General features: G+C 40.1%; 1 protein-coding gene across 3 annotated transcripts in view; it reads right to left on the reverse strand.

Moving 5' to 3' along the window:
- LOC129728117 (protein O-mannosyl-transferase TMTC2) overlaps window positions 1-19369 on the reverse strand; it is a 463464-nt gene that overhangs the window by 219889 nt on the left and 224206 nt on the right. For all 3 annotated transcript variants that reach the window (XM_055686518.1, XM_055686517.1, XM_055686519.1), the window contains exon 5: window positions 6541-8044. In XM_055686518.1, coding sequence (XP_055542493.1) covers window positions 6541-8044 — 1504 coding nt within the window. The remainder of the gene's footprint in view (window positions 1-6540; window positions 8045-19369) is intronic.

Here is a 19369-nt window from a genome sequence, read left to right on the forward strand (position 1 = left end):
TATATATATATATATTTATATATATATAACATATATAAATATATATATATATATATATATATATATATATATATATATATATATATAGGCAAAATTTGTTCAGTTCGAGGGGTCGTCCATAAATTACGTATTTTTTCAATGGGGAGGACGCCCGGTGGCACTGCTTTGGTCAAAGATCATATAATTCTATGAAAAAGTAAAAAAAGTGCCAAAAAAATATTAAAAGTTGGATTTCGTGCTTTATGGACGGCCCCAAAAAAAAAATGGATGCCAATTTCGTGTCCAGCGCCCCAAAACTATGTAAATACCAAGTTTTTGTCGTATTTATCGACACTTTTTTTGCTTGGCCAGCCTTTGTATGGAGTCGCCCCACTGTGCGGTGATCAACTCCAGACGCCATTTTGAATTCCAAGATGGTGACTTCCGGTTTCCGGAAAACAGCCGTAATTGACCAAATACCACCTAATATGAATATTAACGGGATCGGGATGCTACCAGAGACCTTGAAACGATACCAGACAAACCGGAAGTCACCACCTTGAATTTTAAAATGGTGCGTGAAATTGATCTTTGCTGTTTTCCAGAAACCGGAAGTCACCATCATTAATTTCAAAATGGCTTCTGGAAATGATTTTCGGTGTCTGGACGTTATCCCGATTCTGGAAGTATTGGGTGGCATCCGGTCATTTTCAAATTCGAAATAAAAACTGGGGTAGCTTTCAGGTTTCTGGACATCATTCCGATTCTAAAAGTACTCATATGTGGTATCAATTGTAATTGTATCAATAATATTGTCAAATATTGATAAAACTTCTCCGTTTTGAAAGATATCCCCGGAAACCGGATTTCCGAAAACAAACAATTCATTCGGGGCACCGCTGTCACTGATTTCAAAGAACATAAGTTGCTGAATCTTTTTGTGCTAAAACATTTAATGGTGTTATTTTGTCGAGCAAATAAAGCAAGCAGGGTAATCGGAATACTTAGTATACAGGACTATTGCGGGGCTACCGTTATGGTCTGATTGATACTAACAGTCTCACCCCAACCCAGGATTCGAGACCAGCTAGAAAATATTGGCTGTCATATCGGCTAGAACCCGTAAGTCACCATTCTTCAATTAAAAATGGCGTCGGGGTTCGATTCCTGGCTTCTGGATATAATCCCAGTTCCGAAAATGGATGGTATCGTCTGGTCTCTAGGCATCCTCTCGGATTCGAAAATACTTGTATTAGGCAGTCTTTGGCATCTTGGATTTTTAAACGACGTCTGAAGTTCATTTCGGACCTGTGGGCATTTTTTTCTTTTCATGTATGGACTCATCACTGCGACAAGAAATATGTATTGATCTTTTGTCGTATTGCCCGGGTGTTTGCTATATTTCGCACTTCTATTGGCATCATTATTGAGAGTAAGCACAGAACAGATATGCAACCTGGAACAAAACGCTGCAGCAGATTGGGCCACGTTTTCGCGTTCATTTTTCTCTGTTCTATCCTACATTGATTTTACAGTGCATCGTTCGAACAGATCGCTCCAATAGTTTAAACATGCAACAAAAATCAATATTTTTACGCTTCAATGACCAGACAAAAATGTGATCTTTAATCAATCAAAGTCAAGTTAAAGCAAAACCGCACATAAGGAGTTTTTTAAGCAAAAATTCAGTAACAATTTACAGTCAACATCAATAGAAAAAATAAAAATCTCTCATTTATTCAAACATAGCTCAACAAATTTTTGAATCGTGCACCTTGCGACTGTTGAAACCATTTTAACCAGTTTATTGAATTACCTTATTATTTTCGTTTGAGTTGAAAATTGCATTTCTCGACTTACGACAGTAATTTTTTTTTCTCGTTGCGACATTAGGTACAATGTAAAAAACGATTGTCGTTATTCAAGATATTCAACTCAACTTTTCAACTCGAGTAACAGTGAAATTCAATAAAATAAACATGCACATCAGAACGTTGCACGTATGCGGGTGGTACTATACGATTATGATGAGCTCTCGCTATATCCGCATCGGAAAGTACAAAAAAATTTCTCGACGAAAGAGCAGCGAAAGCTCGCACATTCTTTTTGCTTTTTGGTTTTGTATGAGGACAAGAGAGACCGAAATAATTCTTCACCACAAGCAGGTATGAATGGTATAAGTGTAATGAAGTTTTGAGTGTAAAATGCGTTTCTTCCACCGCTAGATGTCTGGAGATGTTGTTGTTGCTTATTGTTGGTCTTGAATCATCTGACACATTGGTGGTCTTAATGATAAAATAAACTACTTAGGCGTCGTACACAAATTACGTAATGCTAAAGATCTAGATTTCAGACCCCCTCTCCCCCCTACGTAACGATAGGTAACGTTCGATATGACCCCCCCCCCTAAAATTACGTAACGCTGAATAGCCTGACCCCCCTCCAAAATTTTCAATTTCAAGCATACATCACAGTTACGTAACTATCTCTACTACCCCCCCCCCCCCCCCCCCCTCCCCCATACGTAACGATAAGTAACGCAGACTTAACCCCCCTCCCCCCCTTCATGCGTTACGTAATTTGTGTACGACGCCTCATTACTACTTAATGTTTACAGACAATAAAGTACACTTCGAGAATTTGCTTGAACGTGGCTACCGAGATGTTGAAGTATACCTAACTGAATCTGCTATAACGTTGAAGCTAGCTGACATAGAACGGATGGGATTGTGTTGCCCACATGACGCAGAACGATGCGGTAGCGAAAGAAAGTTTCTTCGCCGTAATGGCCTCTCCGGAGCATACAGTTCTCGGGGCATCGTTTTCACCAGTTAAAATTTTGAACACTTATGAAGCCTGTGAATCGAAACGTCTTTGTTGCAGTGTTTCCATGCCTAAAAGCTGTCAGCGATCAGAATATGCCGGTAGCTGCTGCGGATCTCGCGACGGAAGAAAACGTAGGGCGTTCCTTACAAATTTTCGTTGCACTCATTCGATTCTAGCAATCCAGTATATGGACACCACACTACGGAATTTGTTTCCAGAACAAATCGCACCACGGAATAGTATATTGATCGAAGGCACAGTGGATCATGAAATTCCGCGGCAACCTTGAAAATAAAACCAAGTTGCTATAATCTCATTGTAGTGCGGCCTGAAGGACAGCGCTGCATCCAACGTTATACCCAAATTACGAACCAGGTTCACTCTTGTCAGAGTTTGGCCAACCGTTGTATAGCTGGACGTTTCCGGATTATTTATGGAACGAAATTACACAACATTTCGGAATACTAACTGTGAAATGATTTTTGGAGCACCACTTGAGAAAAAGGTCGACTAGTCGATGGTGTTCGAGACAGTCTACAGTGTTTCGTATTATCTTGTACAACTTCACATCATCTGCAAAAAACATACGGCAATTGTCTGGCAATATCAGAGATGCCTCATTTATATACAATGCAAAGAGCAGTGGTCCTAAATTACTGTCCTGCGGAACGCCTGATACATTCGAAAAATGGGAAGAAAGCTGTGATCCAATCTCCAATGATATATTGCTTGCAGGTAGCGAAAAGTGCATCATAGATAATCATCTCAAATACTTTTGAGCAAGCGTAGGGAGAAGTTATGCCTCTGTAGTTCTGCACATTGCGTTGGTCATCTTTTTTATGCACAGGGAACATAATCGATAGTTTCCAGCTGGTAGGGAAAACACAATGTCCAAGTGACAAGTCAAATAGCAAGCTTAGTTGATATGGTCTCGTTTCTGGTTCTTTAGTTGCATATCTGTTTTGTGGAGTAAGCGACATGACTATTATAATTCGTGCTTATGTATATGTATGATTTTTCACTTTTCCTTTTTACGCGTACTACTCCCAGTCTCGCTACCTCCAACAAATATTATCGCCAATTACAATTCTCTAAAGAGGTTTTACCTGAGGGTCCCCCTGGCCAGAATTTTTGTAAAAGAAACTTATTTTTATCAAGACGTATTTGCCGAGTTTTTGTAGAATTCAACGCAAAGGAAGCGTTTGTGGGGAACCTGAGAATTAATCTATGCTTGAGGTCGTTAACACCGTATGGCTTGGATTCTACTAAGATTCAAACCCACGACTACCCGCTTGTCAAAGTGAACTCTGTAACCTTACGACTACGGAGCCTGTGGGCATCATTTTGGTTAGGGAAATTTTTGTTTTAGGTAGTATCTTGCTATATCTGGCTTTTTGTGGACACCAGAATATGCTATCTTGGAATTCAAAATGGCGTCTTGGGTAGATTTTTGGCCTCTACGTATCATCTAGGTTCCGAAAATAATCATATTCTATTGTATATGTTCATTTCCAGGATGCGGAAGTCGCCATTTTGGATTTTAATATGCAACTGGTTTTCGGCCTCAAGGCATATTTCCGATTTCAGAATGACTTTTTCTGGTTGTTTGCCGGAAATCAGAAGCAAACACTTTGGTTCTCAATATGGCATATTGCACAACATTGCGTATAATCGCACGTCATTGTGTGGTGTACAGGATATTTCGTAGACCGTCGCAAATTGGGATTCGCTCTTATACCGTCATAAAATATGCTTGTTGGCTACAACAGTGAATTTTTACATGTTTGTATCATATTTTCCAGTTCGTTTTTCTTCGCTTCCCTTACTTACATACTATAATTAGCCTTTTTGAAAATAATTGGTCTATTTATTTGTTTATTTTTTTGGTAGATGCCAATCTGGGTGCATTGCTTACAATATGTCGAGATTTATTTTAGCGTGGTTTTGTGGAGTCGTTTCATTTGTTAAAGCTCTGCTTGAATAATCAGAATTGCCCCAATAGGTGAGAGCTTTAAACCTTTGTACACGCTGGCTCTCACAACACGGCACTGGTAGCATTAGAATATAATTCAGAAACTTATCGCGGCCTGACCGAACGGTTTCGAACATTTGGCCCAGTTTTATACCCTTGTTTTATGATTTTTCTAGCTTTTGAACAAATATTGAAACACATAGACAATTTTTATTAATTATGTGAAAATCTTGTTGGTCGGAATAGCAACTAAATTTTGAATGCGATCGCTTTGGCATTTTATCAATCAACTTAGAATTTTGTCTTGTTCGATATGCATATTGCATTTTTTTTAATTTTTGAGCTATGAGTGCATGAAACTTTGCCAGTTTTTATACTCAGTAGGTATCTTAACTTAAATACAAAACAAAAGATTATCGGGCGAAGCACAGTGTCCTTTCGCGTATGCGTCGGTGAGATCGGTGAGAGGGAATAAAGCGGTCGTACATAATGCTCCGGTGTAAACGTGTCTTCGGCCTTGGTGAGCTTTGCTCATCTAAGAATTATCGGTGTATTGAGATTTCCGAGATGTACCAAATCATTATTTCGGAGACTGTACGCCCGTTGGTTCTTTTTTAGCACGTTACGATTCAGAGTAGGGTTCGTTCGTTCGATAAATATTGTAATTATTCAATCGCGACAAAGACAAACCAAATCTATTCCTGTTTTGCCGGTCCCCTTTTTTTCTTTTTTTCTGTTTAATAAAGCGGGTGTTTTGGCTTTTTCGTCATACCAGTGGTCGGCACGCTCTTGTTTGCCTTCGGAGAAAGCAGTTCAGTTTCGCGCGCGGTATTTTGACTGCGCTCAGTGTGACTATCTTAATACAGCGCTCTATCGGTTATTTGAGCTGGTACCAGTAGTTTGCGTAATTTGCGTTCGGCGTGCGGTTGTTGCGTTTTACGAAATCCATTCGTTTCTAGGTAAATTTGAATTAAGATCACGGCATTAAACGCGAAGTTTGGTGTGATACGGACTGTTAACGATTGGTAGGTTGCCGAAGATAACTAGATCGTGGCGCGGTTCTATTTATATCGTCTCTTGGTGGCCGGTTGCCCAGAGACCGAGAAGTAACCATATCGTGCGCGAATTTGTGTAGAAAAGATCGCACCATCAACCTCGATGGATCCAGATCAATTCCTTTCCACTAACACTAATTCCTTCCTTTGATACTTGTGGATGATGCAGAGGATTCCTCGGTCTCTAGTAGCAACAAGTATTAAACTAACACTTCCGATATCCCTTCCTCTATTGATCTGCATTGGACGTGGCCAGCTTCGTTATTGACCAGTGAAAAGAAAGATCACCAGGAATTGTACACTGAAAATAGCTTGCTACTCCTAGGCACCATTTTGACGGTTCTTTGTGCAATTTCAGCTGATTCTGGTCAATCGCAGGCAACACACGGGCGATCAAATATGCTATGCTATGCTATGCTATGCTTCCCTTACTTACATACTATGTCTGCTTTAATGAACTTGAATGTTAACGGGTAAAACAGAAATTATTTAATTAAAAATCATTTTGAACCTTTTTCTAAGATTATAAAGCTGCAAACACTGTCTAGCCGGGTGTAGACGCATGGGAAAATGTTACGAAAAAATGTGTTGCTACTAAGATTGCACAAATCAGAACATTAAATCATTTTCAATAGAAAAATGCACTCGATTCGAAATCGCACTTCGGGCAACGCCTAAGCACCCGTTCAAAACAATCAAAATCCTTACCTTTCGGTGGGTTGACGCCGATCGCACTCCGGAACAGACTCTCCTCATCGCGCCAGTCCAGATTGCGCAGCAGGGTTTTTCCACTGTACACCAGCAGCAGAACGCCGAAGCACAGCAGAATGATTTGTCGCTTACGCTGTTGGTAACGATCTCGGTTATTGCTGCGAGCGGCAGCAGTACCGAACTTCCTGCCCGAAAATCCACTACGATTATTGGCACTTTTCCTGGCGAACACCGCCGAACCGGTCGCACCGGACACCGCGGAATGATTCTTGTGATGCTTCGCACCGACCGAACCGACCCCGGACGTATTGTCACTGTTGCCACGGTACTTATATCTATCACCATCACTACATTTGCTATTTTTACCTCGAAAGCCACTACTGCTAATGCGAGATCCACCATCGCCACTATTGTTACTAACACTACTATTCCGAAGCTGACCGGAACCCGCAGTTCCGTCGATAAGTCTGCCGACGCCCAGTCCGATAAGCAGGCAGTAGCCAACGCTAGGCAGATACAGGATACGTTCGGCCACAACAAATCCAACGTAGAAGAGCAGATTGGTCGCCGGCAGAAACGGGAGTGTCAGCAAGGAAATGGAAATCAGAATTGCTGCTGAGGCATTGGGTTTTGTCATCAGATAGTCTGTGGATGAGGACGAAACGGATGATGCGGAGGAGGATGTGGAAGAGGATGATGAGGACGTCGAGGAAGAAGAGGAGGATGACGAAAGGGACGACGAAGAAGAACAGGAGGACGACATTGTCCGGCAGGACGTATCCATCGTAAGCGTGAATGGCAGATGATCACTGCTGAAGCCATTTACTACAGGTTTGTCACGGTGCCAGTATTGCTGCTTGGGCCAATAACCATTAACAGTTCCCGAAGTGGTAGCTGCTTTCTGACCATCTTCTCGTGGAAAATATCCGGAAACAATTGATGGTGATAACAACAAATATTTACACTGCGGGTACAGGCACCCGCAGACAATCGAAGACATGTTGTTGTTGTTATGCAACGCCCGGCACTGGTTCGAGTGATGCAGACCGTAGTCGTGCTTGCAGTAGGCGCACAAGTCCTCAACCACGATACTTTCCCGGCCAGCCCGGGCCATTGCAAGTTTACTAGCTAGTTTCCTATTGAAGCTACTATTTACACTTGGCAAACTGTGTTTCACCAACGTTCGGAAGTTGATCCAAACTGCCTTAAACAGCAAACCATAAAACATTGCTGTCAGCACATTTTTCCTCTCGAACAAACTCACAATCCGAGGAATGGCGTCCATACCCCAGTCGAAGCTGAGCACATCCGGGTAGACGAGCATTCGAAAGTTGAACACCGGCAGGTACAAAAACGTCAGCAATCGGGTCCAGGCGGAGCCGATCTTGGCGGTAGGATTATCCGCTGAGGAAAAGAGTACCGCCGGCCGAGGTAGTGAAAGTCGCATGTGCAACATGGTACCCAGAGCAACCATCAGAACTCCCACGCTCCGAAAGCGGTGCTGAAATGAAAGAAAAATACTGACTCAATAAAAAATTCATACCAAGTCGGTTAAATCGAAGAGCAACAATAGGAATTTATCCAAATTGAACAGATCAATAATAGACAGTGAAATTTCGACTGCGAGCTCGTTTCGAACGCGCGCGAACAGCAAACACTATTAGTGCATCTCCCTTTCCGAAGTGCATGAATAATTCAGTACCAACATAATCCGACGTCTGCGATGATGATTACGAGTAGCGATGATAATCGTGTTGATTCAGTGGCAGGTAAATGAAAAAGTAATCGCTCGAGCAGGACCTCCTCTTTGTGGGTCGTGGTCGTGGGGTAGAAGGTAAAACACAGTGAAAGAGATGTAATCCATTCTGCCAGCGGCCAACCGATTTCTGCCAAACAGAAACGATCGGGAGAAAATAATTTCGATCGAGTTGTTTAACTTTATTCTCGCAACCATTGTTTCGTAAACCGAGTCACCGACCGAACGACCGACCGGCAGCAGTGGGTGGGTGAGTTGAGTGGAAGGAAATTAATGCTGCCGACGATGATCGGTACGGAAAATGATCCCCACAGAGTGTAATCGCACTCGATTACGGTAATGATGCTCGCAATAGGCCACATAGGCAGGATTCGTTAGGTGTGTATTGGTCTGTGTGTGTGTGTGTGTCTGTTCATTTGCGGTCGTTTTCCATCGTGGAGAAGCACTAATGAGGGTTGGTAGGCTGCAATGTGTACTTTGTCCGTACGAACTGCTGAGTAAACTTTAGCCGATTGGGAAGGTTATGTTTCGACTATCCTGGTTTTGGGATTACTTTTGTTTATTTGTTTATTTGTTCATCGTCTTCGATCATATCGTACAGACTGGTTTGTCTTATGCTATGTTTTTAATTCTATTTTTAAAACTATTTTTGGTTAAGTTAAAGTCAAATAAATCACTGACGTCATTGAAGCCTCTTAGGCAGGAACTGAGCGGATTGTTATAACCATAGCTTGTCCTGTGCCCGGGTATGGAGATCATTGTCCAGTATCGCAACCGGCGCTGAGGAACATTTATTTGAATTAGCAGGAGAAGGTCTGAGCAGTCAATATTGTTCGTTAGGACGTCGAAAACAAACAATCGTTGAAGTTTTATTCGTCTTGTTGACAGCAACTCCAGGTCAATCAAACGACATCGTTGCGAGTAGTCGGGCAGAAGTACAGGGTCATTCCACGGTAGGTGACGAAGAGCAAAACGTAAAAAACATTTTTGAACTCGTTCAATGCGAATAACTTGAGAGGTATGGTACGGGGCCCATATGGGAGCAGCGTACTCCAGAACACTGCGTACTAAAGCACAGTATAGTGCCTTAAGCGCGTACACGTCAGTAAACTGTGAAGCATTGCGGCGAATGAATCCGAGGATCGAAAAAGCTTTAGCGGTAAGTTTGCAAGTTAACCAGCTGAAATAAAACCCTCTTATTCGGCTTGATTAATTATCAATTCATGTTATTGAAACACCAATCTCGCTCCCAGAAGTAAGGTAAGCAAATCAATTTTTAAAAGTATTGTGTGAATAAGTTTTCATTTTGGATTTTAGAGGATTGAATTCAGCCGAGTTAGTTCTGTGGGCTTTTAATTTTTCATTTCATTACCAACCTTAAACATGAAAGTTAGTACTATGCCATATTTGAAATTTTCAACATGAGCGCACTAGAAAATTATCTGGTTAGCGCTTCTTAATTTCCGATGTTGATTAGCATCAGTATTCCTACTAAATTACAAATAACTTTTGGCACTCTATCACTCTTGTGTTTTTAGTCGAAAATTACGTACTGGAATTTTGAAAAAAAAAAATCAAAGAGGTACTGTATTAAATTCTTGTTAACCGACAGTGCTCAAAAAAAATTCTATCCGTCATATTTCAAGTCCTGAAATGATAATGAATGTCATGATAATAACATAAACATTTTTTTACTGCCAGCTTTTCAATGGATTTGAACATATAGGTGGTAAGTTGAAGGTAATCATTACTTCAACTTTTCAAAATTTTTCTTGCGTATTTTTCAACAAGCCTAAATCGGATTTGAAACTTTTCGAAGAGTTGACTTTTCTAGAAATATCGTGTATAAATGCAAAATGATCATAACGCAGTCGATCTTATTAATATCGCTCCTTTCGATTTCAAGCTATACTCAACCGGTGAATGGCAAAATACCGGGACGATACCAAGATACCGGTAAACAATCCCAGACGCTATTCTAATGATCGGGACTCCCGGTAGCTAGAACAGCCTGAAATGGTCAAATATCATCACTGGTATTTCCGATGCCAAAAGATAGTGCCCTAAAGCTTGACATTGATTTGAGGCATTATTTTGAATGACCAGATGACAACTTTCGGTTTCTGGAAGTTAACATAAAATGGCTAAGAACCGCCCAGTATGTGTGTTTTAGGAAATGAGGATGATGCCCAGAGACCAGGTAACAGCCTGATATGGCCAAAATTCATCCAATATACATATTTCCAGAAACGGGATTGTGTCCAGATGCTAGAAATCAAACCTAGAAACCATTGGATGGCTAATTGTAAAAACGTAGTGTGCAAAGCCACACGGCCGCAAGTTTGGCGTAGACAACATAAAGCGGTTTGTTGCTATATTTGCTTTGTTGCATTCAAGAATGACCGCAAGTGATAAGTTCGAAGCAAATTTCTCCTGTATAATATTCCTCTAAATGATAGACGCTAAGATTACGATACACTATCTTATATCATTGTCACTAATTTTTATCCAGCACTATTAAAATATTTCTCTGCAAATAATGTGGCGGCTCTGGAATGATTCAGTGTCACTACATTATTTGTACAGTTATTTTATTAGTGTTAAAAGTTATTGTTATTGATCAATCCAATTATACAAGTAATGTAACAAACGGTCCTTTGTAGTTTTACTTCAACTTGTGGTCGCGGCTTTGCACACAACCCATTTGTTATTTACTGAAGGAAGTGCCGCTACACCTACCGCTAATGCAGCTACCTTCATTACCACTACCGGTACCCAAAAATATTAACTCCTTAATTAGGTATTTGATTTGTTCTTAAAAGGACAATTTGTCGATGTGTATCCAAATAGAAGTAAGCGTCAAAAACGTTATGTTTTCTGCAATCTGTCACAAAGGATTTTCGTTACAATATCATCAAGAATTATTCAAGTGATTTAGTTTTCCCACATCCACATCCACTGGTGTTAATAATCTAATTTATAAGAAACCAATTTGTTGTATAATTTAATAAGCACAAAGGTACCTCTTTGCTAGAGAAAGAAGCAGCGTCGCTGCGCCTTCCGCTGACGCTGTTACTTTCTGCTTCTACTTGGTTAGTACAGTCTTACAGGCCATCCACTAGTTAACTGATTAGTTTGACCAGGCTCTTATATAGCCCAAAGAGTGCATTTCCAGTTAGCTATTTTTGTTTTTTGTTGAATTTGTTTTGATTTCACGTTATAATTTGTAATACTTGTGATAATCTGTTATACTTTCTAATAATTTGTAATTATTTTGTGATTCAGAAATTTGTCTGTTCTTTAGTGAGTTGAATTTTTCAATTACAAATTTTTTCCAAAAGCGTGTAATTCAGACAAATTCAACAAAAACTAGTATATTATCAAAATTTGAAAAGGCAGAAATTTTGTTTCTTCTATGAAGTTTCAGAAAATTTTTTGATCTAAAACTTTGTCGAAAACTGCAAAACTCTAGCGTGTATGAATAAAAAGTTGGTGTCGAAGCACCAGTTCTGAGGCCAAACCGCGAACTAAAATAGACGTCAGATTGGAGCTCTTATTACACCGAGAAACTTTGCTGAAGACCGCAAATCGATTGGATAGATCAGCGGTTCTCAACCTTTTTTTTGTCCGCGTACCCCTTGGCGATATTTTTCATATCGATTGTACCCCGTGGCTTGGAATGTTTTCGCAGAGTAGGAGAAAATAGTGGTGAATCTTGTTGTGGTAGTCTAGTTCCGGGTTCAAATTGAACAATAAATGAAGTATTATAAAGAAAAATTGCTTTGTCCGCCATTACTGATGTTTCTTTCGCGTACCCCCTGAAGGCTTTCGAGTACCCCAGGGATACGCGTACCCCAGGCTGAGAACCGCTGGAACAGATTATCAGAGCTCTGGACCGTGTATTCCATGCAATAAATACAATTGTATTTTTACATGAAACCTATTACATTTAAATTTTAATATCTCGAAAACACAAAAAAACGCATGTCACAAACTTTCAAAAAACAAAAAAATTTTAATGAGAAATTTTCAGAAAAGATCATGGTTTGCTGATACTTGCTAACCAATGGGATATCTTTTTCACAAAATTTTGTACTTTTTCAAAATTTAGTATAATGTTTTCACTCAAGTGTATAAAAACTTTCTGTACTCGGAATTCATACAAATTTTATAAAACTCATGGATTTTTGAATCTCAAAGTTATTAAGAAGATATTTTATATTTTGTAAAGTTTCATAGAATTTAGAACTAATTCAAACATCTAAATTGAAGCCCCAACGCTATCAAGAAACTTTGTAGAAAATCAAAAAACCCATTGGTTGATCCCTGAGAGCGCTAATAATTTCGTTCAGCTAGCTTCCATTCCAGGCAAATGTGCACTGCAGCTGGTGCTACCACTATCGCTGCTGCAGCTACGAATGCTGCTCTCCACTTCCGCTGCTGCTTAGTTAAAACCGTCTTGATGGCCATCCACTAGTAAAATGATTAGTTCAAGCAGGAGCAGCCCCCATTAACACATTCCCGGTTTACTAGATGTAAAATTGTGTCGACCGTGCTAGGGAAAGCAAGCATTAACCGATCAATTGGAGGTCGCAGTCTGCGTTTCATCAACGCTTGCCAATGTTCAATAGTACGATAGTTCGAATAACTAAATAACAATTTACTACATTTCAAAATGGAATCAAATTGGACATATTTTTCCTTTTTCCATAAATATTCAAATTTTACAAACTAAAAGCATGATCAGAATCGGTAGTTAAAGAACGTCGTGTATAGCCACTTGGTTTATTACATCCGTAATTGTCGCGTTGTATTGTGATTGTGAAGTGTAGTGCATGAAAATAGTGCATAGTGTTGCATTGATGTTTTCTCTAAGACACGGTCGTGTGAATTTGGAGAACATGTGTGTCTGAGAGTCCATCGCAGTGTTTTATAAGAGTGAAACCTTTTCCCTCTCTGTTACGCTGTATGTTCGCTACTGACGCTGTATGTTCGTTACCGCTATTGAAAAGCGGACTGCCTATTATTATTTTATCCCTGCTTGTGTGTAATGTGGATTTTACCCTTCCTTTTGTACACGCTACTTGCTGTGCTATACCGAGCCTTGTTCCTCCTTCCAAATATCGCCAATTATAATTCCCTGGAGAAGTTTCATCGTGCGTCCTTCTGGCAAGTTCCTTGATAAGAGGTACTTTTTTTGTTGAAAGGAATTCACGCAGAGGTTTTATAGATTTCAGAGTAAGGGAAAGGTAAGTGGTGAAGATGCCTGAGAATAAACCAATGCCTAAGTCAGGCCAAATGGACGCGAAGCCTAGTGGACGCGAGGCCGACTGGATACGAAGCTGAACAGTCGTAAACCCGAATGGTCGCGAGGCCGAATAGCCGAGAGGCGAAATTCGGTATGGTCGTCATTATCATCAGCGGACAGCCCTCTTTTTGCAACATATATTTCGCATCAAAGTGCCAATTAAAAAAGTATTACACTCGTGGCCTCGGTGTTACAGCGTGTTAGAGCGAATGCTGTCCTTACTCGCTAACGCTGGTTCGAACTTAACTAAGTGAAAAAAACTGTGTTTGAGTAAACCTAGCAACCCTGTTGTTTGTGTGCGAGAGGCCGCCGCTTCCGACGACAGGTCGACCGACTCTGACTGCAGAAACTACGGTGGTTTTGTGCCCCCTCGTTTCCTTACCCTCGATTATTCGTCTTTGCCGCATGATTTATAAAAAATATGCCGAAGGTTAAAATTCACTGAGATTATAACACACACTTGTGCGTGGGCCTAACAGCATACTATTGTTGATTTGAATCGGTTCAAACCAGGAAATCGAACTATTCTGTGCTCTAGTGGAATAAGCCACACCTATTTTTGAATGGTTTCAACAGCATTCTTTCTCATCTGTTTCATCTGTTGCACTAAATCAATTCCAAATGTAAATAAGCTAAGTGTGCTTCTCTAATCAACTGGCGCAACAAAGAAGGACCAAAATTAGCTAAATAGATACAGGTAGGTGTTATCCAGACTTAATATGTTTTTTATTCTCGCTTATCTTTCGGCTTTACTTCCTCATGCGATGGAAGGCGTGATTCCAGAAATTTTTCGTCTCAGAAAAGCTCCCAGTGTCGGCTAGGATTGAATCTAGACCAGTTGGGTTGGTTGTGAGTGGATCACGCCACCTCACAACCATCGACACCTATGTCGGCGGTGAGATTCGGACCCAGGCGTCGAGCGTGGTTGGCGGAGACGTTACCAACCACGCTAGGCCCCCGCCTTGATTTTAATTAAATCATAAAGCTCTTACCAACTAACTTCAAGTTCCTCCTCGAAGCGATTGTCGAAGTGTAAAGTACACAGTAAAGAAAATTTACATTACTTTAAATGTACATAAATGGAGCATTGGAAACCACATTATATTCCGTGTGGCATTATGTTCACATGCAAAGTAAATGAATATATTATGAATTTGCATGCATATTTATATTCGAAGCTTTAAGTTTATATCAATTAACGTACAAATTTACATGTCTTAAAACGATTCTGTATTGTACATTATTTACGGTGTGAAATTGTATATGTTTTTCACTGTATGTGCTAGAAATCGTTACGTGCTTTCATTTGTATTAGTTGTAAATTTCATTTTTTGGTACTGTGTATACTATTGATTGTGATATCCTGAAAGACTTAAGATCTAAGTAATAATGGCGTGCAGTTATAAAGTAGGCAACGTATGTGATTTTTTCGAGGATGCGAAAAAGGAACACCGGCTGAGGGTCTGATTTAAACTTAGAAAAAAAATATCTCATTCAGGCGGGACTCGAACCCACAATCTCCGATGTCTCCAGCATGGTGTTTTGGCCAATACTGGGGAGACAGTTTCCCATAATACCAATATCGATATTTTCTAGACAAACCACACACATTTGTGCATGGCCCAACAGCGTTTTTATGGTACCTAGGTGTAAATCGGATTCACACCTTGGATGTATATTTTACATTTTATTGAGATATACCACACACTTGTGCGTGACCTCAATAGCATACTATAGTTGGTTTACATCAGTCTCAAACCAGGAAATCAAACTATTGTGTATTCTTCTTTAATCAACTGATCTGACAGAGAAAACTTAAATTAGCTAAACAGATACGGGTAGGAGTTATTCAGGCTTCATTTTGCTCATCATGATCTCAAAAAAAAAAAAAAAAAAAACAGTTTTCGCCCCTCTGAATAACTGTGAGTTCATATTCAATTGCAGCACCCCATCTGCTTTTGAAAGAGCGAATGATAGTTTCTATATTTGACAGAGCCTATGTACAATGCAACTCTTGTAAATAGCTCATCTGCACTGTTCTCATTGCCCTTGGGTACTACAAGAACAATGTAAAATCGAACGTTTTGAAAAATATGCATCCATGGTGGGTTCTGAATCCTCGTATAACATGAAAATCGTATCTGTTACGATGAGGCTTCAAAGTGAAGTTAATTGCATTGTTCCCTTTCTAACTTCTTACTTAGTAACTGAAAAGTTAATAAAAAATTTCTCCCTCTTGAAATGAGAGAGGAAACACCCCTCACCCCTCGCCCGCGATGATTGTGTGTGAAAATGAACTGTGCGATTGAAATATTCTTCGACTGCAGGTGGGTGTGAGAGAAAGATCAGTTCTCTCTTGCCTTTGACAGGTGTAGGAGAAAATATGAGCAAAAATCAAGAGGATGGAGGAAACCTGAAGTTACTTGTGCGATCGCATCACTTGTCAGGTCTCTTTACTCTTCACTACTACCATCAATTTTCGTAAATTCTACAGTTCGACAAAAGCGAAAAAAATGTTGCTCTAAAGCTCAAAATAGTTGCCCTGGAATGATTATAGCTTTTCACCATTTCTGTAAACTTTAGTGCCCCTCGTGTATGCAAAAGTGCGTCAAAATATCGCAGAGTAATTACTTTCCGAGTTCATTGCTTCTACGTTGGTTTATGGTGAAACTCATTTGAGTCTCTGAAAATGTTATCTTCACTAGAGGTACCAAAATTCACAGAAAGGGTTAAAACGTTTTAATCTATCATTACTTTCAAGTTTGAGCTCTAGGTTGCCCTAGACCTGTGATTCGTGTTTACCAGAGTCATTTTTGATAGATTTTTTTTTGTATTTCCTTTTTCTCAAACTTGTCGGAAATGAGGCGGGGATTTCTATCTTGTTTTATTCCATGCTTTGTTTCTGGCTGACAACTTTTGATATTTTGAAGATTGTTATTTGTTTTCAAACTGTACGATTCCGATGGCAAAATAAATATGTGTGCGAACGTAAGTGATTTTTCCTGCTGAAAACATAGGCGCATGTTTCCATATTTCGTAAAAAAAATTCACTTTTATAGATGCCTCAGATAGAGTGGAGGTGGTTTAAGTTACGTATTGAAGTTGGCTATGTGTTCATCCTAACTGGTCTCGAGGTACGATGCCAGTCGTCGTACGTTCGAATCCCGGCTCGGGAGAAACTGCTATGCTGGTGTCAGTAGGATCGTAGCGCTAGCCCCGCTATTGTCCCGTACACTAACAGTTGGCTGCGAAGTCTGTGGTATAATAAACAGGAGATCGAGTTCCGATACTGAATGTAGCACCAAGGCTTTATGTGGCCTTTTTTTAAATTTTACGTTATTGTGAATGATACTACGATTAAGTTTGGATGGTATAACCTATAAACTTGAATATAAAAAGTAAACATCATTTCTTCCATGTAAAAATGACTGATAGAAAGCGCTCCGTTCGATATGTGATATGACTCACTCTGACTTGAGCTCATGCCCTTCTGATTAAGGATTTGAGCAACGTCAGCATAATTTTTTTCAATGAATTGTCTAGCATAGAGGAAATCGGTTGCAGATTAGAAAATATGTATGTGATATAAAAAAAGTTGAATCAATCTTGAACAAAGCTGACACCGGCATCGGATCTTGTTCCTACTCACGTCTACAGTAACACTCCACTAGTGAGATGTGTACACTTTAGTTAGGGACTCTTTCCTCCGAAAACAGTTAAACATTATCTGAAAATCTAATCAAAAATTCAATTTACTACAGTTCAGAGAGCACGAGACCAACTAAGCGGTTGATGACCATGGCTGCAAGCTCCTAAGCTAGTGCTAGAGCATCACTGAAGCATCACAGTTTCTTCAACACGCTTAAGTTTCCGGTCTTTTCAACCGCTGCACCGAAGCCGACAAGCACATGGAAAAAGTTTTCATCGAAGAATGGAGGCAAAATGAAAAACTGAAAAGAAAACATCAGAGTAACTTGCTAAGAAAATTCAAATAAATGCTCGTGAGACTAATTTCGGTTCTCTACAAATGGGTTCTAGAGTGTGCGTGAATATGTTCGAGCGGAGCAAGGTTGCGCATCCCCAGAACGGGAAGAGTTAGATCTGGAGTCTGGAATGAGGACCTAACGGTGCAGAAACCGTCCTAATTTGCCAATTTAGCTGGCAAGTGTATGTGGATGTGGAGCAGGCAAAACTTTCGGGATTGTGATTTCTTCAAAACTTTAAGCAATCAACCAGTGGGACGGTGCCACATCCGGAGTATTGTTCGGATTGGTCTCTAGGGGTGAGCAAGAGGCCTTATAGTGGGAAGTCCAGACACGTTGGTGGTTGGTTGGCAAAAAGTTGACAAGTTCTTTTGATTTCTGCTTAATGTGCGTGTAGCAGTCCCGCATAATGCGTTCCGCAAGCCGGCATTGAAAGCTAGTTTTCGTTCGAGATGGGAAATATCCTCAACTTCTCCGGTTGGCACTCGTTTCTGCCGAACCAAACCTCGCTGCGCTGCAGTGGAAATCTTCTTCTACCGGTTGAAACGATGAACAGAGTTGCAGTAGACAAAGCTTTTGGTTTCATTTATGAGAAAACTTTTGCCGGTTGCAAATTCGGATCCAACGGGCCAAATGAAACGAGATTGCTGTTTGCAAACGAGGGAGCTATTTTGACAAAAGTTGAAATATGGGAACAGCATGATGCAGTTTGCTGCCTGTCACGTGGATGCCTTGCGTAAGTGTTTGGCAGCAGATGCCGTGCAGAGGAGTTTTATGCTCGAGATTGGGGAATCACTCAGCAGCAGCTAAACAAAGTGGCATTGTGTTCGTATTTTATGGGAGTGCTTGTCTTTCGCATTGGAATGCTTTAATTATGCATTAATCAGACCTACCCCACGGTGCGCTGTGGTAGTGGGGAAAACCATTGCGATGATGTTTGCTCGACGTCACTGCAATCAAGTAAACATCAATCAAGTACCATGCTTCATGCACATATTATATTCCACATTGTCTTCCAAGCGGATACAAGTTGTGTTTGTAATTTTGAAAGCACTGTGCTATGCAGAAGTATTCATTTGTGCATTACTCTGAATATTTACCGAAGTTGTGGTTATATGTGAGCATTATATGTGAGTGAAATGTATGTTATACTATAAAAGTTGACAGTATCCAAGGAGAGAAATAACTTTACACATATATATTTGTGCCTTGCAACCGAGCAATACTTTGAACATGTTTTATCCAAGGATGCTTTAAATATGTATACATTCGATAATAAATATTTCTTAGCGTTTTATATTTTTGATTTCGATTTGCTGATACAAATTCGAGCAATTGCAAATGGAAAATATGTAAATCATTATAAATTAGCACGTAGGTATATAAATATAGAGAGAGGTCTCAACATTAAATCAAACTATAGTTTCAGCTGACAAGCACTGATTCCTACCTCACAGTGTCGAATAGCCAGCAAGGGTGTTTCAGAAATAAAGCGCAATCTTTGGAAACACTTATTACACTGCTTTTATGCCGGAAACTTGGCAAATTGTTTGCGCTTTCCAACGATGAAGATGAAAGAAAATTCTTGTTTGTTTGTTGCTCAAGCTCGCTTCTCATTTTTGTGCGCCGTCACCCTCCTTGACTCAGGGTTCGTGTCATTTCGTTGTCATCAATTTTCATCGTTCTTCGGATCGGAATTTGGCTCCAGTAATAGCAGGGATCTCCAGTTACACAGTCCACTCTAGTGAAAATTAGTAACGTGATTACCTCCGACCGGTT

This window comes from Wyeomyia smithii, chromosome 3, assembly GCF_029784165.1.
Source record: "Wyeomyia smithii strain HCP4-BCI-WySm-NY-G18 chromosome 3, ASM2978416v1, whole genome shotgun sequence".
Taxonomy (NCBI): domain Eukaryota; kingdom Metazoa; phylum Arthropoda; class Insecta; order Diptera; family Culicidae; genus Wyeomyia; species Wyeomyia smithii.